Raw genomic sequence first — 26,888 nt, 5'->3', positions numbered from 1 at the left:
TGTAAGAATATCCGCAGGGTGCACACACTTTCCCTCCCCTCCTACTCGTTTTATTACTGGACAAAGTCTAGCACAATAATTACCTGGAATATATCTAATGTGCGATCAATCACATAGTTGCAGCTAATAAAGTCTTGGACTAGAAGGTAATTATTAGCAGACGAACATCTCCTTTCAGGTGAATAAGGTGACATTTTTGTGCCTTGTTTACAAATCAGATGGTGAAAATCTTGTAAGCAAGGCCTTTTGTCATATATTTTGTAGATTGTGAGCCCTCGCGGGCAGGGTCCTCTCTCCTCCTGTACCAGTTATGACCTGTATTGTTTAAGATTATTGTACTTGTTTTTATTATGTATACCCCTCCTCACATATAAAGTGCCATGGAATAAATGGCGCTATAACAATAAATAATAATAATATCTATCTCCATATACACAATTATTGTTGGCAATCTGCAAACAGCGCTCCAATGCCAGACCTGTAGGAGGGTCACCATTTACTAAGACCACTAGTGACTTCATGTGTGGCCTTCTCAGGCACCGGATGTCATTACTACCTCTGCCTCCCTATAGTTACACCTGGGTGTGCCTAGAGTTACGCCAGGCTCAGTTATACACCTGTCTGGATTTTGCTACTCTCACCACTGCTGAACTCTGTTCTGCTCCATGTCGGGCTTTGCAAATTGTGTGATCCCATTTGATCATCTGTCTGGGCCTATTTAAGGCCTACCAAAACTCACACCTGTGTCTTGGTATCAAGACTTTTAGAGTTCTTGAGTCTTCATTGCCTGCGGCTTCCAGAACCTCTGTTACCAGTCCCCTAATCGCCTGCAGTGTCCAGAAAGTCACCTGTCCACCTGTGGCTTCCAGAACCTCAGCTGCCTGTTCCCAGTCTTCCGGAAAATCTGCTTCCAGAACCTTTGCTACCAGTTCTCTGGCTTCCAGGACCTCCGGGACCTGTTTCTGGGCTGCTGTCCGTCTGTGGCTTCCAGGATTTCTGCTACCTGTTCCCGTTAGTCCAGGACATCTGCTACCTGTCTGTCATGTGCCTACTGCACTGATGCCCGTGTGCCCACCTTGACCCATGGCCTTGGAGATTCACCTTCCCTAGTGAGCCTAACACTCAGTATGTGTATCATATGTCCCCAAATGTATCTGGTTTTCACTGCTGGTTTAGTAATCTGAAGTAATCTTTAGAGAAGAAGCAAGAACCAGAAGCAATGAGCAGACTACCCACACTTTATGGAATCACTGCAGCTAAACTTTTGTCAATGTACAAAGCCCTCCCTTGAAGGAGTTGAGCTAATAAACAACCAAGCAGTAAATTAAAATAAAAAATACATAACATGCAAGAATCATTTCCCACTGAAAGAAGACATGTCGCTTCTTTTAACATGATCTTTTTTTCCCAAAATTCTTGTATTTCACATTCCATAACCATTCCAAAGCACCTTTTCTGAACCCTTTCCCAACTGGGCGATTTTCCATTTTTACGCTTCTGTTATTTCCTCTATTTCTACCAAAAACCATAACATTTTAAATTTTTCCATCATATAGCCATGTGAGGATTTGTTTTTTTCCCTGGATGAGTTGTACGTTTGAATGACAGCATCCAATTTATCATTGTGGTGTAAAGCAGAAAAGGTGAAGCAAGGGAAATTTGAAACAAATAGCAATTCCGCAATTGTTTTTTTTTTTTTTTTAATTTTGTGTTTTTGTGTTTACAGCATTGATTATATAGTAAAATTTACCTGGCAATATTATTCTCCAGGTCAGTACAATTACAGTCATACCAAACATACCCAACTGACGATACACCACAGGGGCGATTAGCTCCTGTCAGTGTATCAGCTGATCAGCTCCGATGCTGTCACTTACAGCACCGCAGCATGGGAAAGTAGTGGATAGGTGTCTTATAGATGCTTAGTAATGGAGAAGCATCTATAAAACACCTATCCACTACTAATCCTATAGTTGTATGGTCAATAAAGACCATACTTACTTCATCGCCTAATCCCCGACTCCCACGATCTCCTGCAACAAAAACAAACCAACATATAATACTCCCTGTCCGCTGTAGTCCATTTACCGACTGTCCCACAACTATCTCATTTGTAGAAGTCACATCGGGAGATGTGAGCGCTCTACCCGGCCTCCGACGATACACTGATAGGAGCTAATATCTCTTGCAGTGTATCACGGAGCTGCAGTGAGAGTTCACCGGAGTTCATCACGCTGGTGCTCTCACTTTATGGCAGTACCGCGGTGTGAGAACTTTCCCATGCAGCGGTGCCATAAGTGACAGCATCAGAGCCAATCAGCTGATACACCGCAGGGGCGATTAGCTTCTGTCAGTGCATCGCTGGTCGGGAAGAGTGGTCATATTTCCCGATGTGACTGTTCTACATGTGAGATCACCATGGAACAATCTGGATTACCTTAGACTACGGCAGACAGGGAGTATATGTTGGTTTATTATTTTACATTATTTCTAGGAGACGAGGGCGTCGGGGATTTGGTGTGCGGTGAGTATAATGTGTTTTTATTTCTATGTGAAATGTGAATAATGAATATGTATGTAATTTTACAACTTTTTTTTGTTAACAGTGAGCACAGGTGCCGGCAGATGATACTACTCTCCCATCAACGGCACCTGCTGTCACTGTAATCAGTGACACCAGATATAGCCGGATGGGTGCAGTAGTCTCGTCGGGCCAAGCCTGCTTCTCCACTGCGGGTCACAGTCAGCTGCAGAATCACGCTGACATCTGCCAGCATGATCCCACAGCGCTGTGAGCGACAGTACCAGCGGTAGGGTTACCGCACACACAGACACCTGTACACACAGACCCAGCATGTGACGAGCATGGCGACGCCAGGTCTAAAATAGACCTGATGACGCTGTGCGGCCAGCTAATCACTGTAATGCCACAACCAACATGGCTGCAGCACTACAGTGTGTGGCAATCACTGCATGTTCATTGGTCTCTAAAGAGCGCCAAACATGCAGGGCGGGGACCCGAGCAACCCCTTTAATACTCGGCGAGCTCTGAGCACCGAATAATGGCGAGCATGCTCGCTCATCACTAGTTCTATCATAGTATTACTCGGTCCTGCTCAGCCCTTATTCACATTTAGGTAAGGCTAGGTTCACATTACGTCCAAGCAGTCCGCGGCATAGTGCTGTGTAACGCAGTCCGTTAACGCTGCCATTAATCTCTATTTCGGGCGCAACGCTAGCGCACGCCCAAAATGGGCGTGCACTAGCGATATCCGTCATTGAGTGATGGACCCTGGGACGCGGGCTGCAGCGTTTCCGGGTCCGTCACCGCTAGCGCAGATTGAGCTAGCATGTCAGCACTTGCGTTAATGGGCTGCTGTTAACGCAATATGAACCTAGCCTAAGAGATTAGGACCATCTCGATTGGGTACACCTTGGCACTGGTGGGATGGCTTTTATGCTTTTTTTTTTTCTTTTTTTTTTAATCAGAAACAGTGTTTATTAAGTACCCTATGTTATCTATATGAACTATTGCTTTTTACTCACAATTTGTTGATTTTGTTTCTATCTTAGGTTTTGCCTGTCCTTCACGACCTTTGACGCATATTTGATGTAGGCTCGCATTCTGAGCTCAAATCTTTCCCCGCACATGATAAATTATTTATTCAGTCATCATCTGCCTTTACCAGCCATGAGCGGAGCAGTCCTCCGCCCCTTACTGTTAACCAATTAAATTCTGCTGTCAATCACTGACAGCAGGATTTAACATGTGCCAGCCGGAAGTGCATCATTCATTCCGCCCATCGACACAGCGCAATGATGCCTTATGTGAGCCAGATGGCACTCATATGCGCTGCACGCAAACCCACCATAATAATGGGAAATCCCATGTAACAAAGTTATTATGCGCGCACTGCAAGGATGGCATGTGACTCACATGACATGCAGGAAAAATACTGATGTAGGACAGGTTGTAACTAGGGATGGGCAAACACAAATGGTAAAGTTCATTAAAAAATGAAACAGCAAAAATGGAAAATTGCAAGGTCATGAAAGGAATAATGGCCAGTGTGAACATGCTCCTACATGCTGCATGTATATCAACTATACCCCACTTCATTTCTTTCAGTTTTACATTATAAACATTATAAATTAGCCATCAGCCCATGAGAGGAGTCACCACAGGATAGGACCCAGCACAGAAAATCGCCTTATCGCGGCTACTGGGTACACATGAATTGGCCAATTTATGTGCTAAGCATTCTCAATTTTTCCTATTTTCTAGAGCAGTAATGCAGTTCTAATTTCATATATTTCATGTTTGCATGCCATAAAGCTACAGAGTGCTACTTTAATTTGTTAGTTGTGAACAAAGAACCTGCTGGAGTAAGATGTGCAAAATTTATTAAGAGGCATACATCTCAGTTATTTGGATCATACAATGAAATCGACAGCAACTATAAGGTTGTGTAGATTTCTGATCATTTACTCGGGTTTTTTTGGGGGCAAGTTACAGTAAATCTGTCATTTGCCGGTTTTCCACTCCCTTTTTACTACTGGTGAAAAAAGACAAAAACTTGCCAAATGGTTGCACAAAATACATCTTGAAGTACATTTTGTAACTTTTCCTATCTTAGAACACTGGCGAAGAGGAAATTAAATTCCCCCTAATAATGTTATTTTGGCTCTAATGATGAGATCAGATCTGCACAGATCAGATCTGCTCCATAGACCAAAGGTTCCTTGGTATGGGACACTACCTCGGTAAGCTTCACCTTTCATACAAAGAAACACAATTTTGTGGCATGCTCCATATACAATGTACTATAGAATAAAATATAGTGTACCCATCCAAAACTTGCCCAAATTCCTTGCATTCTTTAGTGGTAAGCATGGGTGAATAGTGATCCTAAATCTATTGCTACAAGTGTTGATAACATACTTGTGATAGATTGTAGCGAGAGGTTTCCATGGCTATTTATTAACCTCGATACCACTGCTATTTACAACATTTTCAATAAACCATGTGAGTCATGTGTGTTACATTTTATCTTACACCTAACATACTGTGAGCAATTAATAGGGTGCGTCCCAAGCAGTAAACCCTTATGTCACCCATATCACTCTTAATATTTGATAGCCAAGCTGAGGCCACCCTAATAACCTCATTCCACCGGTGGCCAATTTTTACCTTTGCACTTTAGTTTATTCTTTCTGTTCTTCCAAGAGCCAGAACTTTTTTTTTTTGCTCCGTCAACAAAGCCATAAGTTGTGTAGTTGTGAATTATTCCAATCATTATACTATGTAGGGAAAAAATTGGTGTTAAAAAATAATGGAAGAATATGATTGTTCGGGAGGGTACATTTACGGATGTAAACTTTTTTTTTTCATTTAAGGGGTGTAAAGATTGAAATTTGGTTTGTGTTACCATTTTCTGATTACCGTACTCAAAACTTTTGTTTCAAATTTTCCGCTCACGGAGCTGTATGAGGGGCTTGTTTTTCGTGCCGAGAATTGACATTTTTATTAACAACCTTTTGGGGTACATCCATTTTGATAGCTTTTTATTGCTTTACTTTAGAGAGGTGTGGTGACCAAAATATGGCAATTTTGGCACATCGATTTTTTTTCTCTTCATGACATTTAACTTACGGTTTAGTTAATTTTAATTTTTTTGATAAATTGGACTTTTAAAAAAAATTTTTATTTTAAAACTGGTTACAGGGATAAGATTGAAAATGTTATAATTAGTTTTACGTTCTTAAGAACATGTATTCTATTTTTTTTTTTACTTTATTTTTAATTGCCTTAGGGGACTTGAATCTGCAACTGCTTCTTCGATATACTGCAATGCCAAAGTATTGAAGTATATAGTGAACATGATGTTCTCCTATGAAGCTCAGCCACATGCTTGGCTTCATAGAAGGAACAACGAGAGAATTGGGAGCCTTCTGCAAGTGCTCCGCTGCCACCACACAACCCATTGGGACCTTGCACTCACTTCGCTGGGGGAAAAGTGTACACAAAGGGGGCCGAAGCAGGCACGCACTAGCACCCAGTGCCGCTGCCAGTGATTGACAGAGGCAGTTAAATGGGTTATACAGCAGCAATCGGAGTGAGCTCGGGTTGCTGCTATTACAGGCAGATAACAGTTCCTGAGTCTATAACATACACCTGGAATACTTATGTCCTACGTCGGGAAGGGGTTAAAAAAGGACATTTCTGTAAGGTTATATGCACATGATGTCTTTCAGGTGTATAAAAATGTCAATTTTTCAAGCGTTAGGCGCTAGTTTTATATACCTGAAGCATTTAACTTTAGCTTTTTTTTCACTCGTTTATTGAGCCATTTTTTGATATTTTAGACTGCCTTTTTTCTAGCAATTTTTCAGTTGTTTTTTTTTTTTTTTTTTTAACTTTATTCAATGTAGAATCCACTAGCGGCTTTTGATGCAAAAAAAATGCTGTCAAAAAGCGCAAAAAAGACACGCGATGTGTTTTAAGCTTTCCCACTGTCTTGTATTGGAAAGTATAGGAGGGTCTTCTGAGCGTAAGTTGACTGACGAATTTTCAGGTCACTTATTTTAACCTCTTGGCGTGTTTGAAAAACTGAAGCAGTCAAAAGTCGCTCAAAAGCATTTTTTTCAAAGCTCCAAACTGACCTAAAAAATTATGTGAACATTCTCTAAGAAACAAAACACACAATATCATATTTAAGTACCGGTGTTGGTGTTTTTTTATTTTTATTATTATTTTTCCATTGTCTTTTTATTTTTACAGCAATTTTGAAAAAAAAAATAAAAATATTCACTCAAATTCTGTCATATCACAAATAAATATATTATCAACCGCAGCACACATACATATATAATACTGTATTGGTTTAATAGTGCACCTTGTTCAAGGTCAGATATATTAGTGTTTTCAAACCAAACGAAAAAAAAAAAAAGGTTATAGTATTATTATATTATGATATAAAACATTTTATCTCAGAAACGGGCTTTTAGATTTCAAGAGTTAAAATTTTCATACGACCACAGTCTGAGTACCAGGAGACAGAACAAAACAGAAATTTGAAATTTTGATTCACATGATGCAGTAATTCACTGCTCCCTAAATTAAACCATCGATGACAAAGCTTCAATTATACAGCTGGATTCAGACATATCTGAACAGTGGCAGAATGATCATGATTTAATCTCTGTACAATGGATTTGATGCAAAGCCGCCAAAAGGTAACTGGATAGATATTCAGTATTTATTAAAGAGGTCATACAAAAATACTGCACTATTTAACTATGCATTATAATAACATTCTATAGCACTGCATTAACTATGCTGCACATATATAGTGTTATCTTTATTCTGTGGACAGAATGATTACGACAATACCACTTTTATATGGTTTTATATTTATTTTGTATTACCGTATTTTTCGGACTATAAGACGCACTTTTTTCCTCCCAAAATGTGGAGGAAAATGGGGGGTGCTTCTTATAGTCCGGATGTATTGGCTCTGGCTGTGGTGGGGGAGCGGCATCGGAGAAGCAGCGGGTCAGAGAGGCAGGAGCCGGCGGCTCCGTTAACTCCTGCACCCGCTGCTAAAGAGAAATGAATATGCCCTGAATTCCACGCCCATGGGCGTGGAGGGCAATGAATATTCATTTCTTCCTTGCATCCTGGTATGATTGATTGGCCCCATCCCAGTCCTGGTATCCCTGGCCCCATCAGAGAAGATTAAAAAAAACAAACCATTACAGTTACCTTCCTCCGCTCCCTCACAGTCGCAGCGCCCTGCTCTGGTGCCAGCAGCTGCTTAATGCTTGTAAGCAGCGCATGGCAGGGACATCATGCACTGCTCACAAGCAGAGCACAGAGGCTGGAATACTCACCGGGACTGTTCATCGGAGATCGCTTGTGAGCAGTACATGATGTCCCTGCCATGCGCTGCTTACAAGCATTAATCAGCTGCGGGCACCAGAGTAGGACACTGCGACTGCGAGGGAGGTAAGTGTAATGTTTGGTTTTTTTAATCTTTTCTGATGGGGCCAATCAATCATACCAGGAACTGGATGGGGCCAATCAATCACACCAGAATAAGGATGGGGCCATGCATACCAGGATGGAGATGAGGGCCATCGATACCAGGATAGGGATGAGGGTACCATATTTACCAGGATAGGTGATCTTAAGTACAGAATTGACCACATTTTTTGCTTCAGTTTTTTTTTTCCTAATTTCCTCCTCTAAAACCTAGGTGCGTCTTATAGTGTGAAAAATACGGTACCTTTGTACAATTATACTCTCTTTAAAAAAAAAAAATCATGTTTTTTTGGGTGGCCAAATTTATTGAAAATATTTTTTTTTTCATTTGTAGCTTGAGTAACAGGGATCGGGGAGAAGTTCCTCTTCATCAGACTGTACACTGTAATCTTCCATTTGGTTTGCAACACTCCAATCTTACTCCGGGTATCCAGCACTTCCAGGTGTTTTCTTCCATAACATAGTACCATAGTTCCAATAACATAGTTTTGTGGTAAATGAAACTTTTTTGATCACTTTTCTTTTTATTACACTCATTGGGAGGTAAAATGAACAAAAAAAAGATTAATTTTACTTCTTATTCTCCATTCACCGTTAGGTATAATTGAGATGTTATCATTCTTCTGCAAGTCAATACAATCATGACAATATGAAATATATATGTTTTGCTAATTTTTCACTTTATTCTACATATTAAAACAATTCCGGTGATAACCATTAATTTAATCTTTTTTGTTTAACTACCGTATTTTTCGCTTTATAAGATATAAGTGCTAAAGCGTAGAGTTAAGGGAAGCATTGTAAGTAACATGAGCCATGTTTGAGAATAACATGTGAGGAGAAACTTTAGTCCTCAGGTATGGCGCTCTTCTAGCTGCCAGGGAACCCCAGGAATTCCACATCACTACTATCAGTCCCTAGGAAGTTCAGTTGATCTGTCACTGGTGTCGCTCTCTTCACTGTCACCATACCATCTTCGGTGCCATCTAAGTCATTTGCTAACTCCACATTTTTGGAATGACTTTATACCTCCTTCACCATGATGTTTTCGCCGACTCACAATCTTAAGTGATAGTGGGTCTCTTCATTTGTCCAGAAGGTGCGAGATCATGATTGCTAGCAGCCATCCATTTGTTCCATTCTTCTCACAAGAAAACTTTAAAATGTTTATTGATTGAACTGTTAAGAGGTAGCAGCTGACTGGTAAGCCCCCCTAGAATTACAGCAAGAAGGGTCTGCACTTCTTTTTTGTGGTTTCACGAACGTGTGCTCTAAACTGGTCAAGCACTAACCTTTTTTATAAGTCCTCCAGGAGGTTTGGACCACAGTCAACCCCCAATCCCATTCTCGTCCATCCTATTCTCATGAACATGCACAACTCCTCCTCATGGGACAGCTTCTTTTGGCACTTTTCAAAAAAGTAAAACATAATATTGGTGGCAGTTTTGTGCCATCACAACCGTGTAATGTTTTTTATTATGTCCTGAAGTTTTTACCATTATGGGTTTGGCACCATGTACATTGTCCTGTAGGATGGCACATCAAAGGTTAGAGAGACTTCGTCCATATTCCCAATCTTGCCCATTTCAAAATCATTTTTCCTTCTGCTGTCGAGTACAAACTTGTGGAAAGACAGGATCTTGGATTCATATAATTGCAGCGTTTTTTACGCAATTCTAGATTTGGTGCTCATAGAAAGGCCACATCTCCTCATGAATCTGTAGCACCATGATGGTGATCCAGGAAAGTCAGCAATGCGTTTAGCTTCGTATATGATCATTTTTATAGAAAAAAGAGAAGCCATTATTTCTGTGGAGTGTTATCCATTCTTTAACGTGCTTGTCTAACCATTGTGCACCACGCCCACGAAAACCGTCATCTTCCGGATTCCTCCACTCTTTTTTTTCTCAGCTGGAAGAGGCCCGAAGTGTCATTCCACTGCTCTGTTCTCATGCTCTTCAGCATATTTTATTACCTCCAGGGGACATAAACATACGATCGTTTGATGGCATTGCAAAAACACTGAAGAACATATGCAGTAAAGAGCATTATCTAAGCTGTCAGTGTCTGACGACAGCTAGACTATCAGACCCTGCCGCCAAGGTGCTGATGGGTGACAGAGGGAGCATTCTCCTTCTGTCAAAGTCCTCACATGCTGCTATCACACTTGTATGGAGCGAGGCTGGCCAGGAGTATGTATAACTCATAACTTAGACACCGGTGAATCCCTGCAGCACACAGTGTGTGTGCTGGGGGGGATTCATAAGTCTGCAGTCACACAGTGACAGCAGACTTATCGATTTGGACTAGACAACCCCTTTAAAAGAGATATTTCTATCAAATCTTCTTGGCTTTGTTTCCATTCCATGGTAGTGGTGTACAGAGACTAAATTATGATAATTCTGTCACTGTCGAATTACCTCTGAATTGAATACAATTGTATACCATTAAAAATAATCATTTTGCAGAGAAAACAATTAAAAGAAAATGTGTTACATTAATACAGAGGTACATGAGACACAACCAGACTTATATGGCAGTCATCATCTACTTTATATTGACGAGAATAGAGTATATCCTCTAAAACACATATTGTGTCCAGGTTATTCGGCCAGTTAACGAGCGCCATCAATGATACACAAGCTGATCGGCGTACGTTACTGGTCTCTCTGCGCAAACTGCCGATGATTAAGGGCTCATACTTGCGAGAAACTCGGATGAGTCTCGCACGGCAATACCCGGCACTCAGGAGCGGAGCATGCGGCTCCATGTATGGCTATGCGGCCGCACGCTCCGATCTGAGTGCCGGGTATTAACATGCGAGACTCATCTGAGTTTCTCGCAAGTGAGTATGAGCCCTTGTAGGTGCAGAATAACTGTTATTACCATTGATTACACAGGGTGATGTGCTGTTGACAATGACGTCACATAAATTACTCGATCACCCAATGAACGAGCATTTTTCTTGTTTGTCAGGTGATCATCGGTATGTTTATTAGGGCCGACAATCGGAAACAACTGTCCTTACGAACGCTTGTTCAACAATTATTGGTTCATCAAATTTGACAACTAGGCTAATGCAAAGAAACAATGATTAACAGCAACTGAAGATGTAAAGCTGGCCGTACAAAACATGACACACTAGATAAAAAAGTATTGGGACAGGTATTAATCATGAATTCCGTCCCATTACCACGGATGTATAAAACAAGGCTCCTTGCCATGCAGACTGCCTTTACTGACATCTGTGAAAGAATGGCTCTTGAGCAGAGGGCAGAAAAGCCAAAACTTCCTCTAGCGTTAATATCAGCAGAGAAACTGTGGACTGGACGCTTCACGGCATGAGTGTCCATAGCCAAGCAGCTGCAATGAATGCGAGCCTTACATCACCAAGCACAATGACAATGTGTTGTATGAAGTGGTGTAAAGCTGCCACCACTGGACTCTGGAGCAGAAGAAATGATAAACCACACTTCTCTATCTGATGGACAAGTGTGGGGGATTGGCAAATGCCAGAAGAACATTACCTGACTGCCTTGTGCCAACTATCAAGTTTGGTGGAGGAGGAATAATGTTATGTTTTATAAGTTGGCCATTTGAATGGACAAAAATTCCCACAAGTACACTAAAATCTTGTAGAAAGCCTTGCCAGTACAGTGGAAGCTGTTTAAGGGGGTACAACGCCATATTAACGCCTTTGGCTTTAGATGGGATGACCGTGTGTATGCACTGGGATCTCATATAGTGTATGCAGAACATTGGCAAATCCGGATGAATGTGGTGAGATCTGCTGATACCGTAATATCTGTGCTGAGCATACACATACAGCTAACATCAGATTCCACTGATAACAGCCTCGATCTGCCAGCCATCCTCAGATACACATCATGTCTATGGCCAGTGCAGGAGACTAGTAGTGCTATCCACACTATCCATACATGTCACATGAACTATGCCTACACCCATTTACAATGCAGAAATACAGAGAAATAATATGTTTACAATGATTGTGTACAGCATGTCTTTTTTTTTTTTTGCTGTAATGTTAAACCTGCCTTTCATCTGATCCTGATTGTTCTCTCCTGCGCATTCTGGAGGGGAAAAATACTGAAATTATGTCAAAAGCCTAAAAAGTAGATTTGTCCGGTAAATCAGAAAAACTAAAGCGCCGTACAGTTTTAGCTGACCGCTAATCCTCCCAACTTCATTTCCATTTTCTTGGAACACAATCATTGGGAATAATGAAGTTCAACATGTCCAATCCTATTTCCTCAACATGTGCCATCGTGGGAGAGTAAGGAGACCACCTCATGTATATGATCACCCTTAAGAGAGTTGGGTGGATCGATTTGTGGGACTCTTGTCCATCAGCCCATCCCAGTAATGGGGGCTCTGTGAGTCTCTTACCTTCCGAGAGCCCAGGCACAGCTTTTGATTAGCCTGGTTGGCGTTATGTCATCTGTGCATCAAAATCTAATGACGACGGAATTGTGAACCTCTCGTTCCGGGATCAGAGACTACTGACTTGGCCGATGAATCACGATGCGCCTAACTCTAACCTTTAGGTTAGCATTAACTATGCCGAATCACAATGTCATGGAAAACACATGCAATCCCTGCCTGTCAGACAGTAAATTCCTGGGACCTTATATCAGGATGTTATTTCAAATAGATGAAACCGATGACGTTGTTAAAAAAGGGTTACGATATAGAACGGAAACCCAAACAATCACACAAAACAAATACTGACAGAAGTAAAATACTGCATGAATTGATGGCTTGGTTTTGCGCTTTAAAATGTTGCACCGCAGGGGTTAACTGAGGTTTGGCAGCCCATGTTACGACTCTCCACCAGCACCCTAAATAGCGTCCCATCCGCACACATACACAGCTTGTACCGCTCTGTCCCATCATCGTACATCAGCTCCCCTGTGGAGGTAGGTAGCCGGGAAGGAGAGACCATCACGCTGCCATTCAGAACTATGCTGTTTTCCTGGTGGGAGAAAGACATGACAGGTTTTAGGTCCCCAGGCTTAATATTTAGTATTGGACATTAAAGGGCTGTTACCGACCGCCGGAGGAAGAGTTACGGAAACAGCTGCTGAAGCTAAACTAAACTTTTTCAGGAACTCCCATAGAAGTGAAAAGAACTTTGGCCGTTTTTGCTTACGAAAGCAAAAGAACCTTTTTGCATTTGCTAGATCCAATTTTCCCCTATTTTTGGTCTTATATTTGAAAGAAAAAAAGCTTTTCCTACCAATTAAACAGTAAAAAAAGTGCAGTAATTGGATGACGGAGGACATCTGCATGCTGTCCTATTTTTTCCAAGGAACCAATGTCTGGTTTGCAAATTGGATGAAAAACTAACGTCTCTGAACCACCCCACAGACTATAAGACGTAGTTGAAATACACAGATGTGTGAGTGAGGCCTAACACCCATTCACTTGTATGGGAGCTACAGAAACAGTATAGTGCAGAGATTCCTAGGAATGGCTGACATGGGAATAACCCGTTAACAAACCTTCATATAAACTGTCTCAGTAAAGTAACATTTCCAAGTTGCTCATACCCATCCAATACTCCAGATCCTGCAAATCATTTACAATTATTATCCATATTTTACTAGATGTAGCGACAATAAAATAACCCAGCACCACAAATGCAAAAAAAATATATAAAATCAAAATTGAGTATTACAAATGCATAACCCAGCAGAAGCACATTATTCGTAAATGAATGTAGAATTGCAAATACTTACTGCTTTTAGTACAATGTTTCCACCAGTCCGAAAATCTATAGTCTTTCCCATTATAAACACTCCTTCATTTCCACGGACAGTGATTTGCCCATCAACATTAATTTTAAGATCGCTGCTTGCGCTGCTGGTAATCTACGGTAAATAATAAAAATAATTAGAAAAACAAGAAATGTGAAATAGACCACAGTCCTGTGCACGTTATAGGTAGGTATGGAAAAAATACTTCACAGCAATCACACTACCAAAAATAGAAGTGTTATAGTTTATTTACATCAATTTACAAAATGCAAAGTGAATGAACAAAAGAAAAATCTAAATTAAAATCAATATTTGGTGTGATGTCCCTTTGCCTTCCAACAGCATCCATTTTTCTAGGTACACTTGCACACAGTCAAGGATTTTGTATTATAATACAAAACAGAATACAGAAAAAAATAGAACTGGAAGTAATGATATGGCCCTTGCAGTGCTCTGATCATAAAAGGAATCTGTCAGCAGGTTTTTGCTATGTAATGTGAAGCCAGCACTCTGTCGGGGTTAAACACAAATTTCAGCTATGCCTCTCTTATCAAACTAGGTTTGACCACCTGAAGCTTATCATTGGACACATCAACCCTGCCTCCTGGTCCAGCAACGCCCCCTCCTGCGATAGGCAGCTCACTGTCTATGGACATTGTATATACAGAGCCTGGTGTGGGCGGGATTTGCTTCCTCAGCTCTGCTTCATGCTAAATCTAAACACTCTGCTTGTGACAGAACTGCTGCACCCAGTAACCTGAGTGATACATCGTTGGATTCAGGGTCTCATTGCCTACATTATGCTGCTCTCACATGCTGACAGATTCCCTTTAAACGTCATTGAGTCTGTCTGGAAAGACATGAGACAGAAGGATTTGCACAAGCCCACATCCACAGAAGATCAGTGGTTAGTGCTCCAAGATGTTTGGAAAAACCTCCCTGCTGTGCCATTTCAAAAACTGCATGCAGAAGTGTACCCAGAAGAACTGATTCTGTCTGGAAGACAAAGGGTGATCACATCAAATATTGATTTTAGATTTCCTTTTAGTTCTTTCACTTTGCATGTTGTTAATTGATAAAGATAGCGTATTAACACTTCTATTTTTGAGAACATTCTTACTTTGCAGCTTTTTTTTCCTCCCACACCTAAAACTTTTGCACAGTACTACATATATACACACGCACACAGCTGTATATAAATCCTCATTGCAAAAAACTGTGTGCTGGAAGACGAGAGCATTACATATACTAAATGTTGTAAACTATTTATCTGTGCGCTCTGACTGTTGAGACTCCCCCAGGCACCGGATTCCCTCCTCCAATATACTACGGGTGAGACCACAAATGCCACTGGCTGCATGTTCAAACCTCTGTTCACCTGCAATGCCAGCCAATTTTGTCCTGAAATTGTGTGGCCGTTGGACCTCGTGACTGGTGGAATTTCAGCCTCATTCCTCACCATTACACAGAAATAGATAAAGGGGTTATTCGGTCTTAAGCTACAACTCACTTGTGAGTGAGTGGCCGTCATGTGACCCCAAGTATATGATTTATTTTCTCAAGGCTACATTCTGACTAGAAAATAATGATAATCGTTATTTTTATATAGTGCTAACATATTCCGCAGCGCTTTACAGGTTGCACACATTATCATCACTGTCCCTGATGGGGCTCACAATCTAAATTCCCTATCAGTATGTCTTTGGAATGTGGGAGGAAACCGGAGTGCCCGGAGGAAACCCATGCGAACACGGGGAGAACATACAAACTCCTTACAGATGTTGTCCAAGGTGGGATTAGAACCCAGGACCCCAGAGCTGCAAGGCTGCAGTGCTAACCACTGAGCCACCGTGCTGCCCTAGATGGGTGCGACCTCCCTCAATGCAAGCGTATTGAGCGAAGCGGGAGTCTCCGCCAGTGCTGCAGCTCAGATCTGAGAACCTCATACAGACAACTCGTGCATAGCCCATGAGCTCACTGACTGACTGTAGCACTGCTGACATAAGGAAAGCGCTGCAGACATGAGGAGCAGAGGCGGACACTCAGCGCTGGATCCAGGGAGGGTGAAAAAAGAAAACTTTGTTTAAAATGAGCTGCAGCAATGGAGACAAGGGTTTTCTGAAACTGGAAAATCCTGCATGTGGCATAATAGTACGCATGTCGGATTCCCCGTTTGGAGCGTGCTCCGGTGCTGAGCCTGCACCTTTCCAGGCACATGACAGCTGACATGTGCCCACAACAGCCGCAAGTGGAATCTAGTTAAATGTCACTGTCAATCTCTAACAGCGGCATTTAACTCGCGCTTTTAACTCGCGCTTACAGGAAGCGTGTCACTTATCCCGTCCATTGGTGATACCATCACATGATCGCGTGTCACCGATGGGTCGGCATGACAACCAGAGGTCTGCAGCAGACCTCTATGGTTGTCACTGCCAGGTCAGCACTCATAGCAAGTGAGAATTTCTGCTACACACAGGCGATCTGATCATCGGATATATTCAGTGAGGCCAATCCACAGCTTTTTTCCCCCCCACACCCCTGTGGCATAATAGTACGCACGTCGGATTCCCCATTTGGTGCGGGCTCCGGAGCTGAGCCTGCACCTTTCCAGGCACATGACAGCTGACATGTGCCCGCAACAGCCGCAAGTGGAATCTAGTTAAATGTCAATGTCAATCTCTAACAGCAGCATTTAACTCGAGCTTACAGGAAGCGTGTCACTTATCCCGTCCATCGGTGATCTCGTCACATGATCGCGGGTCACCGATGGGTGGGCATGACAACCAGAGGTCTGCAGCAGACCTCTGTGATTGTCACTACCAGGTCTGCACTCATAGCAACTGAGAATTTCTGCTACACACAGGCGATCTGATCATCGCATATATTCAGTGAGGCCAATCCACAGTTTTTAGCATAGAATTTGTGACAATTAAGAACATGCTGTGCATTTTGTAATACTACGGCGTGGTCTTTATTCCATGCAGGGTTCTTACAGAACTTGTGAACAAGGTATAATGTTCCTAATTACAACAGATTGCTGGTGACATGGTAGTGGATTCATTCACAATGTGGGCATAGAAGCCATGCCGAAAACCTGGAAGAATCTGCAGCATCTAACACATGGAAAAACATGGTACTTGTGTTATAACTAAAGACAGACATGAGATTCTGCACCTGTAAGAGCCATGGCAGGGGCATAAGAAAACCTGAGGGCAATGTACACTCACCGGCCACTTTATTAGGTACACCATGCTAGTAACGGGTTGGACCCCCTTTTGCCTTCAGAACTGCCTCAATTCTTCGTGGCATAGATTCAACAAGGTGCTGGAAGCATTCCTCAGAGAATTTGGTCCATATTGACATGATGGCATCACACAGTTGCCGCAGATTTGTCGGCTGCACATCCCAAAGATGCTCCATACAAGGCAGGATGGATCCATGCTTTCATGTTGTTTACGCCAAATTCTGACCCTACCATCCGAATGTCGCAGCAGAAATCGAGACTCATCAGACCAAGCAACGTTTTTCCAATCTTCTACTGTCCAATTTCGATGAGCTTGTACAAATTGTAGCCTCAGTTTCCTGTTCTTAGCTGAAAGGAGTGGTACCCGGTGTGGTCTTCTGCTGCTGTAGCCCATCTGCCTCAAAGTTCGACGCACTGTGCGTTCAGAGATGCTCTTAGGCCTACCTTGGTTGTAACGGGTGGCGATTTGAGTCACTGTTGCCTTTCTATCAGCTCGAACCAGTCTGCCCATTCTCCTCTGACCTCTGGCATCAACAAGGCATTTCCGCCCACAGAACTGCCGCTCACTGGATTTTTTTTCTTTTTCGGACCATTCTCTGTAAACCCTAGAGATGGTTGTGCGTGAAAATCCCAGTAGATCAGCAGTTTCTGAAATACTCAGACCAGCCCTTCTGGCACCAACAACCATGCCACGTTCAAAGGCACTCAAATCACCTTTCTTCCCCATACCGATGCTCGGTTTGAACTGCAGGAGATTGTCTTGACCATGTCTACATGCCTAAATGCACTGAGTTGCCGCCATGTGATTGGCTGATTAGAAATTAAGTGTTAACAAGAAGTTGGACAGGTGTACCTAATAAAGTGGCCGGTGAGTGTAGATGTATACTATGATTAAATATATTACCCTTTCTGTAGACGCTCTCTGCACATTCAGTGTTTTTACTCCTTTTGGCAAATGGAATTCATGTTTCTCGTAATCTGTGCTGAACAAAGTGTTCTGAGTCCGGGGGTCCACAAACTCCATGCCGACGTCACTGGTGATGGAGGTTTTGTTCTTGTCCACTTTCAACACAGTTGAACCTTGCTGCAGAATCACCTTTGAACCAAGATTAAGAATATATAACACAAGATCTGTAACTGGCGTTAAAAAGTACCTGTCATTTACATTTGTAGTTCATAATCAAAAGCATATAAGAAAATAAGGAACTTTGTAATAGATCTCAGAGAAATCTGCTGCTTTTTACTCATGGATAGTGGTTAGCGAACATGCTCGGACAACGTGTTATTGGAATATCTTGGGCGTGCTTGGATAATATGTTCAAGTCCTCGCGGCGGCATATTGCTGTCTAAAAGCATCAGGGACTCGAACATATTATCTGAGTAAAATATACGTTATCTGAGCAAGTTCGCTCATCACTACTCATGGATACATGAGATTTTCCTATTACTGAATAGATGACAGTTCCTGCTCCTAAGACTTGATGGAGAGGACAATAAGCAAGAGGCAGATACATTCTGCTGCAAGTTCTCCTGAAACAAGTGTAACTGTCATTTAAGGAGAACTTGCAGCAGAATGTCTGTATCTGCCTCTAGCTTATTATCCTCTCCATAGAGTCTTAGGAGCAGCAACTGTCATCATTCAGTAATAGGAAATTTGTATTCACTGAGTAAAGATTTTACCTATGAATTTAAATTGTAAGATTAGTCCATGAGTAAAAAGTAGGTTTGTCATATTTCACAATACATATATATTACAAAGTTCCACCTATTCACATGTAACACTAATAATGAAACAGGAAAAAAAGAGTTCACCAAATGAATAGAGTCAGATCTGTTTATATCATTCGATGTGCAACTCCAAAATGCTGACCGACCGTGAACTTCTTGCAATAGGGAGAAATTGGACACGGGCACCAATTGTAAAATTGCCAAAATGTTACATGATTATAGCCGATAAACTCTCGAGCCCTTAGTCAGAGAAACAGAATATTGCCAATACAAAGAAACTAGACAATCAATTGAAATATAATATTTCTAATGAACATGAACTCATTACAAATTTTTGTACATAAATAAGGCATCAATCACACAAAGCAGTGCTATTGAATGATCCGTGCAGGGACACACACCAGCAGGAGCGCTTATTACTTTGTACTGTGTGTGATCATACCTCCCAACCGTCCCGATTTCAGCGGGACAGTCCCGCTTTGGCACCGGGGTCCCGCTGTCCCGCTTCGGGCATTTAAAATCCCGAATTTGCGGCCGCCGGTGAAGCCCCGCCCACTTCCGGGACGTAGAGACGATTAGGACTAGTCCCGCACTCCGGGCGGGGTCAGTGACGTAAGCGGCCGGCATGATCACACTCTGCAGCCTTTGTTTAGTAAATCTGGGCCAGGAGATCGGGGAAGGAGGGACCAGCTGCGTGCGCGGCGCCGACTCCAGCCTGGTGTCTCCCCCACCACGCACCGCAACGCGCATGCGCGGGAATCTGTGGTACCCGATGCTGAGGCGCAGAGTCTGGTCCTTGTGTCACTCGGAGGCGGCAGCGGCGTGTGAGGGGGAGGGAGGCGGTCATCATTACCGGCACACACCGGCATGCATTGTGTATGGCGGATAAGGGGCGGCAGGGAGAAGCCTGCAAACCAGATAGTGCAGTGTGTCCATGCACCTCTCCATCCACAGGTAGCACTGTAACACCTCTAACAGTGCCAGCCAGCACCCTCCTAGTGCCAACCTGGCTGTGGGTGTGTGTGTGTGATGGCTGGGTGTGTGTGTGATGGCTGGGTGTGTGTGTGATGGCTGGGTGTGTGTGTGTGTGATGGCTGGGTGTGTGTGTGTGATGGCTGGGTGTGTGTGTGTGTGATGGCTGCGTGTGTGTGATGGCTGGGTGTGTGTGTGTGATGGCTGCGTGTGTGTGTGTGATGGCTGCGTGTGTGTGTGTGATGGCTGCGTGTGTGTGTGTGTGTGATGGCTGCGTGTGTGTGTGTGATGGCTGCGTGTGTGTGTGTGTGTGATGGCTGCGTGTGTGTGTGATGACTGCGTGTGTGTGTGTGTGATGGCTGCGTGTGTGTGTGATGACTGCGTGTGTGTGTGTGATGACTGCGTGTGTGTGTGATGGGTGTGTGTGTGAAGGCTGCGTATGTGATGCATTTGTGTCAAAGCTGCATGTGTTTGTGAGCTGCGTTTGTGATGCTGCGTGTGTATGTGTGATACTGTGTGTGTGATGCTGCATGTGTGTGAGCTGCGTGCGTGTGTGAGCTGTGTGTGTGCTGCGTGTGTGTGGGCCGTGTGTGTGAGCTGTGTGCGTGTGCATGTGTGTGAGCGTGTGTGTGTGAGCTGCGTGCCTGTATGTCATTATACAGTATGGAGAACTGTGGCCATTATACAGTATGGAGCATCATGTGCGGTCATTATACAGTATGCAGCATCATGTGCGGTCATTATACAGTATGGAGCATCATGTGTGGTCATTATACAGTATGAAGCATCATGTGCACCCAGCATACAGTATGGAGCATCATGTGTGGTCATCATACAGTATGGAGCATCATGTGCGGTCATTATACAGTATGGAGCGTCATGTGCGGCCATTATACGGTATGGAGCATCATGTGGGGCCATTATACGGTATGCATGCCGTCATTATACAGTATGGAGCGTCATGTGTGTTCATTATACAGTATGGAGCGTCATGTGTGGCAATTATACAGTATGGGGCATCATGTGCGGTCATTATACAGTATGGAGCGTCATGTGTGGCAATTATACAGTATGGGGCATCATGTGCGGTCATTATACAGTATGGAGCATCATGTGCGGTCATTATACAGTATGGAGCATCATGTGCGGCCATTATACAGTATGGAGCATCATGTGCAGTCATTATACAATATGGAGCATCATGTGCAGCCAGTATACAGTATGCAGCATCATGTGCGGTCAATATACAATACGGAGCATCATGTGCGGTCATTATACAGTATGGAGCATCATGTGCGGCCATTATACAGTATGGAGCATCATGTGCGGTCATTATACAGTATGGAGCATCATGTGCGGCCATTATACAGTATGGAGCATCATGTGCGGTCATTATACAGTATGGAGCGTCATGTGTGGCCATTATACAGTATGGGGCATCATGTGTGGTCATTATACGGTCTGGAGCATCATGTGCAGTCATTATACAGTATGGAGCATCATGTGTGGTCATCATACAGTATGGAGCATCATGTGCGGTCATTATACAGTATGGAGCGTCATGTGCGGCCATTATACGGTATGGAGCATCATGTGGGGCCATTATACGGTATGCATGCCGTCATTATACAGTATGGAGCGTCATGTGTGTTCATTATACAGTATGGAGCGTCATGTGTGGCAATTATACAGTATGGGGCATCATGTGCGGTCATTATACAGTATGGAGCGTCATGTGTGGCAATTATACAGTATGGGGCATCATGTGCGGTCATTATACAGTATGGAGCATCATGTGCGGTCATTATACAGTATGGAGCATCATGTGTGGCCATTATACAGTATGGAGCATCATGTGCAGTCATTATACAATATGGAGCATCATGTGCAGCCAGTATACAGTATGCAGCATCATGTGCGGTCAATATACAATACGGAGCATCATGTGCGGTCATTATACAGTATGGAGCATCATGTGCGGCCATTATACAGTATGGAGCATCATGTGCGGTCATTATACAGTATGGAGCATCATGTGCGGCCATTATACAGTATGGAGCATCATGTGCGGTCATTATACAGTATGGAGCGTCATGTGTGGCCATTATACAGTATGGGGCATCATGTGTGGTCATTATACGGTCTGGAGCATCATGTGCAGTCATTATACAGTATGGAGCATCATGTGCGGCCATTATACGGTATGGGGCATCATGTGCGGTCATTATACAGTATGGAGCATCATGTGCGGTCATTATACAGTATGGAGCATCATGTGCGGTCATTATACAGTATGGAGCATCATGTGCGGTCATTATACAGTATGGAGCATCATGTGCGGTCATTATACAGTATGGAGCGTCATGTGCGGCCATTATACAGTATGGAGCGTCATGTGTGGCCATTATACAGTATGGAGCGTCATGTGTGGCCATTATACAGTATGGAGCGTCATGTGTGGCCATTATACAGTATGGAGCGTCATGTGCGGTCATTATACAGTATGGAGCACTGTGTGGCCATATTTTTTTGTTTATAACTATTGTATATGAAACAGTGTGATCAGCAGTGCTAAATGGGTGTAGTTGGGACGTGGATATGGGTGTGACTAATTATGAATGGGTGTGGTCAGAGGCGTGGCCTAAAATTTGCCGCGGCGCGCTTTGCGCGCCGCTAACCTTGTCCCTCTTTCCCATCTTCAAAAGTTGGGAGGTATGGTGTGATGATTATTGTTATTTGTGAGGATTGATTGTTCCTTCACTCTTATAACACATTCACACGGTCAGTATTTTACATCAGTATTTATAAGCCAAAACCAGGAGTGGAACAATCAGAGGAAAAGTATAACAGAAACATATGCACCACTTCTGTATTTATCACCCACTCCTGGTTTTGGCTTACAAATACTACTGAACATGTGAACGTGGTCTTAAAGGGACACGGTCGGCACAGAATGACTGTTGATATGAAGTACAAGCTCTTGATGCACCATGGTGGGGCCAAACATTTATTTACACCTTCCCACCTGCTTGTTTTCGCTATCTCCACTTTCCCTCTTCTTTGATTTGACAGCTCCAGCTTCATAGAGCCAGAAAAGGAAGGTTATAGATGAAAAACAAGTAGGTGGCAAGGTGTACTTATTCGTTTGGCCCGCCATGATGCACCAAGCGCCTGTAACAGTAATTCTGTGCCGACAGTCCCTTAAATGAGGAACCTTTACCAAAATATATACGTAGTGTCTGCATATCCTATGGTCGGACCCAACCAGACAGCACGGATTACGCTTTTGGTGCTCTGGCAATAGACACACTATATTTATTCTATCTGTGGCGGGTTTTTGCACAGCCTTCTTCAATTTCTGACATGATATGCCTGTTTTGCACTTTATATTGTCTATACATGAATACAGGTCCTTCTCAAAAAATTAGCATATAGTGTTAAATTTCATTATTTACCATAATGTAATGATTACAATTAAACTTTCATATATTATAGATTCATTATCCACCAACTGAAATTTGTCAGGTCTTTTATTGTTTTAATACTGATGATTTTGGCCTACAACTCCTGATAACCCAAAAAACCTGTCTCAATAAATTAGCATATTTCACCCGTCCAATCAAATAAAAGTGTTTTTTAATAACAAACAAAAAAACCAACAAATAATAATGTTCAGTTATGCACTCAATACTTTGTCGGGAATCCTTTGGCAGAAATGACTGCTTCAATGCGGCGTGGCATGGAGGCCATCAGCCTGTGACACTGCTGAGATGTTATGGAGGCCCAGGATGCTTCAATAGCGGCCTTAAGCTCATCCAGAGTGTTGGGTCTTGCGTCTCAACTTTCTCTTCACAATATCCCACAGATTCTCTATGGGGTTCAGGTCAGGAGAGTTGGCAGGCCAATTGAGCACAGTAATACCATGGTCAGTAAACCATTTACCAGTGGTTTTGGCACTGTGAGCAGGTGCCAGGTCGTGCTGAAAAATGAAATCTTCATCTCCATAAAGCATTTCAGCCGATGGAAGCATGAAGTGCTCCAAAATCTCCTGATAGCTAGCTGCATTGACCCTGCCCTTGATGAAACACAGTGGACCAACACCAGCAGCTGACATGGCACCCCACACCATCACTGACTGTGGGTACTTGACACTGGACTTCAGGCATTTTGGCATTTCCTTCTCCCCAGTCTTCCTCCAGACTCTGGCACCTTGATTTCCGAATGACATGCAAAATTTGCTTTCATCAGAAAAAAGTACTTGGGACCACTTAGCAACAGTCCAGTGCTGCTTCTCTGTAGCCCAGGACAGGCGCTTCTGCCGCTGTTTATGGTTCAAAAGTGGCTTTACCTGGGGAATGCGGCACCTGTAGCCCATTTCCTGCACACGCCTTTCCACACCAGACTCAGTCCACTGCTTCCTCAGGTTCCCCAAGGTCTGGAATCGGTCCTTCTCCACAATCTTCCTCAGGGTCCGGTCACCTCTTCTCGTTGTACAGCGTTTTCTGCCACATTGTTTCCTTCCAACAGACTTACCATTGAGGTGCCTTGATACAGCACTCTGGGAACAGCCTATTTGTTGAGAAATTTCTTTCTGGGTCTTACCATCTTGCTTGAGGGTGTCAATGATGGCCTTCTTGACATCTGTCAGGTCGCTAGTCTTACCCATGATGGGGGTTTTGAGTAATGAACCAGGCAGGGAGTTTTTAAAAGCCTCAGGTATCTTTTGCATGTGTTTAGAGTTAATTAGTTGATTCAGAAGATTAGGGTAATAGGTCATTTAGAGAACCTTTTCTTGATATGCTAATTTATTGAGACAGGTTTTTTGGGTTATCAGGAGTTGTATGCCAAAATCATCAGTATTAAAACAATAAAAGACCTGACAAATTTCAGTTGGTGGATAATGAATCTATAATATATGAAAGTTTAATTGTAATCATTACATTATGGTAAATAATGAAATTTAACACTATATGCTAATTTTTTGAGAAGGACCTGTATATGCTAATCATGGCTCTCATGTTAGGATGATTTTTTGAGATTAATATCCTATACGTAGCCTGTATACTTCTGTCCTGTCCTGGGGTTCTTCAATTCTGCTTATTAGTTACCTTGTCCTATATGTGCTTTACCTTAATATGTCTTAAACAAAATGAAAAAAACCTACTCTAGACATTTTGGAATTAGAAACAAAACAACAAAGGGCATGAATCTGAAGAAAAGAATGATACCGTACTCCTATACTATTATTGCCAATAGGTTTGTCTACATGAGAAATATCATGAGGTGTCAATTGATTGTCTATTTATTTATATGTTTTGGTTATTTTATCGCTGCATGTGATGGCATATATTTTTTTGGGAAACATGTTCCCATGATACCTGGCAATATTCTATGATCTTGGGAGTTCCATTGCATCAGAGAGTTTCTTTATCATGTGACATTTTGAAACTTTCCTAATAAGACTGTATGGTGCCAGTATCCAATTTCTCTTTTTTGCATATTGTCATATGTAGGGTTTATGATATAAACATCATTACTATTGAAGCAAAAAGATCACTAGGACCCTGGTCCATTGGCCACATCGCTAGTCCGTGGCCCCGAGACCCTCCTCCTACTTTCCAGCATCCCCAATGCCTCCTCTGATTAGTAAGCCTGACCCAATGTCCCGTGTGCATCACACCAGTTATCTACTAATCAAAAGGGGCACCGATTATTCTGGCAAGTTGGATGTGGCTCTCACAGCTCTGGCCCAGAAGCCGCAGACTACCGATGTGGTCGCTGGACCAAAGTCATACAAGTCCTTGCTTAACTCTACCAAAAACCCATTCTGGGACGACATCTGCGTGTTACTGGGACAAATAATGAATGCAAACTGCACTTACACATGAATATATAAACAAAAGCATGCTGTAACACCGAGGCAGTAATGTCCATTAGTAATGCTGCCAGAAAAAAAAAGTTTAAAAACAACATAATTTAACAGGAATCTGTCACTAGGTTTTTGCTATGTAATCTAAGAACAGCATACTGTAGGGACAGAGAGCCTAATTCCAGTGATGGTCATTGATTCATTAATTACAGTGATGGGCTGCTTGCAGCAGTTTTGATAAAAAATCATTTTTTTCTGCTGCAGATTTACCAGTTCTCTGAATGCTGAGCTCTGTATAACCTCGCCCCAACACTGATTGGCAGCTTTCTGTGCACACCATGCATAGGCAGAAAGCTGCCAATCAGTGGTGAGGGGGCGGGGTTATACAGAGAAGAGGGACTACATGGCACAAGACACCTAGTCCTCTGGTAATAATCTTCTGCTGATAAAACACTGATTTTATTGAAACAACATCATGCAGTCCAGTAAGTGACATCACTGGAATCAGGGTCTCTGCCACTACATCATGGTGATCTCAGAGGACATAGTATAAAACCTGCTGACAGATTCCCTTTAAACTATAAACTGATTAGGGGGTTATGCGAATAAGATATCTCTGAATAGATGTCTCAGTTATGGCCAGAAGAATAGGAAACATTCTACAGCACAGTCAGTAGTGCTCACAGCGAGATCCCGACATAGGAGTTATACGTGTCACCTACAGGCTGATTGTTGCCTGTGATCACCAGATCTTCGTTGCGACGTCCTCCCACAGTGCTCTTGTATAACGGATGTATTATTCCCATGTCAGAAACTTGTTTAAACCGTAGTAATCTGCTGTCATGAAACTCCATGCTTTCACAGCCGCTAGGGCCAATACGAATGACAATCCATATTACCAATGTGATCTAGAAAAACACAAGAACAGTTCATTACACTAATCCTAAAGTAAGACGATCACCTCTAGGGGAGAACAGTCACTCGTGAAGGCACAACACAATGGGACAATTTATTATTGCATTTGCTGTCTAGTTTTCTGGTGTTTTTAACCTGTTTTTGACTTGTGCAGCTTCTCCTTTAAAATTGCACTATTTTTAAGTCTATTTTATAGGTGTTCGCTTGTTTTTCCTTTTATGTTCGTCAATGTGAGTATGGTTTTTGTTTTCCAGATGATTGTGAGTGATTAATCTAGAGAGACTTTTTTCTTAATGTGCCAACCTTTTTGAACAAATATACTCCAGTCCCAACCTGGAG

At 42.6% G+C, this 26,888-nt stretch overlaps 1 protein-coding gene across 1 annotated transcript in view; it reads right to left on the bottom strand.

Annotated features, from left to right (window-relative positions):
* Positions 1-10,021: 10,021 nt before the first annotated feature.
* SGCB (sarcoglycan beta) overlaps positions 10,022-26,888 on the bottom strand; it is a 36,735-nt gene continuing 19,868 nt past the window's right edge. Inside the window, exons 3-6 of the mRNA XM_077279783.1 lie at positions 26,357-26,542; positions 17,970-18,161; positions 13,804-13,935; positions 10,022-13,037 (exon numbers count right to left, since the gene is read on the bottom strand). Of these exons, the coding sequence (XP_077135898.1) occupies positions 12,837-13,037; positions 13,804-13,935; positions 17,970-18,161; positions 26,357-26,542 (711 nt within the window). The 3' untranslated portion in view covers positions 10,022-12,836. The remainder of the gene's footprint in view (positions 13,038-13,803; positions 13,936-17,969; positions 18,162-26,356; positions 26,543-26,888) is intronic.

This window comes from Ranitomeya variabilis, chromosome 1, assembly GCF_051348905.1.
Source record: "Ranitomeya variabilis isolate aRanVar5 chromosome 1, aRanVar5.hap1, whole genome shotgun sequence".
Lineage (NCBI taxonomy): Eukaryota > Metazoa > Chordata > Amphibia > Anura > Dendrobatidae > Ranitomeya > Ranitomeya variabilis.
Note: the sequence above shows the minus strand (reverse complement) of the source record. Positions and strands in the feature narration are given on the sequence as shown.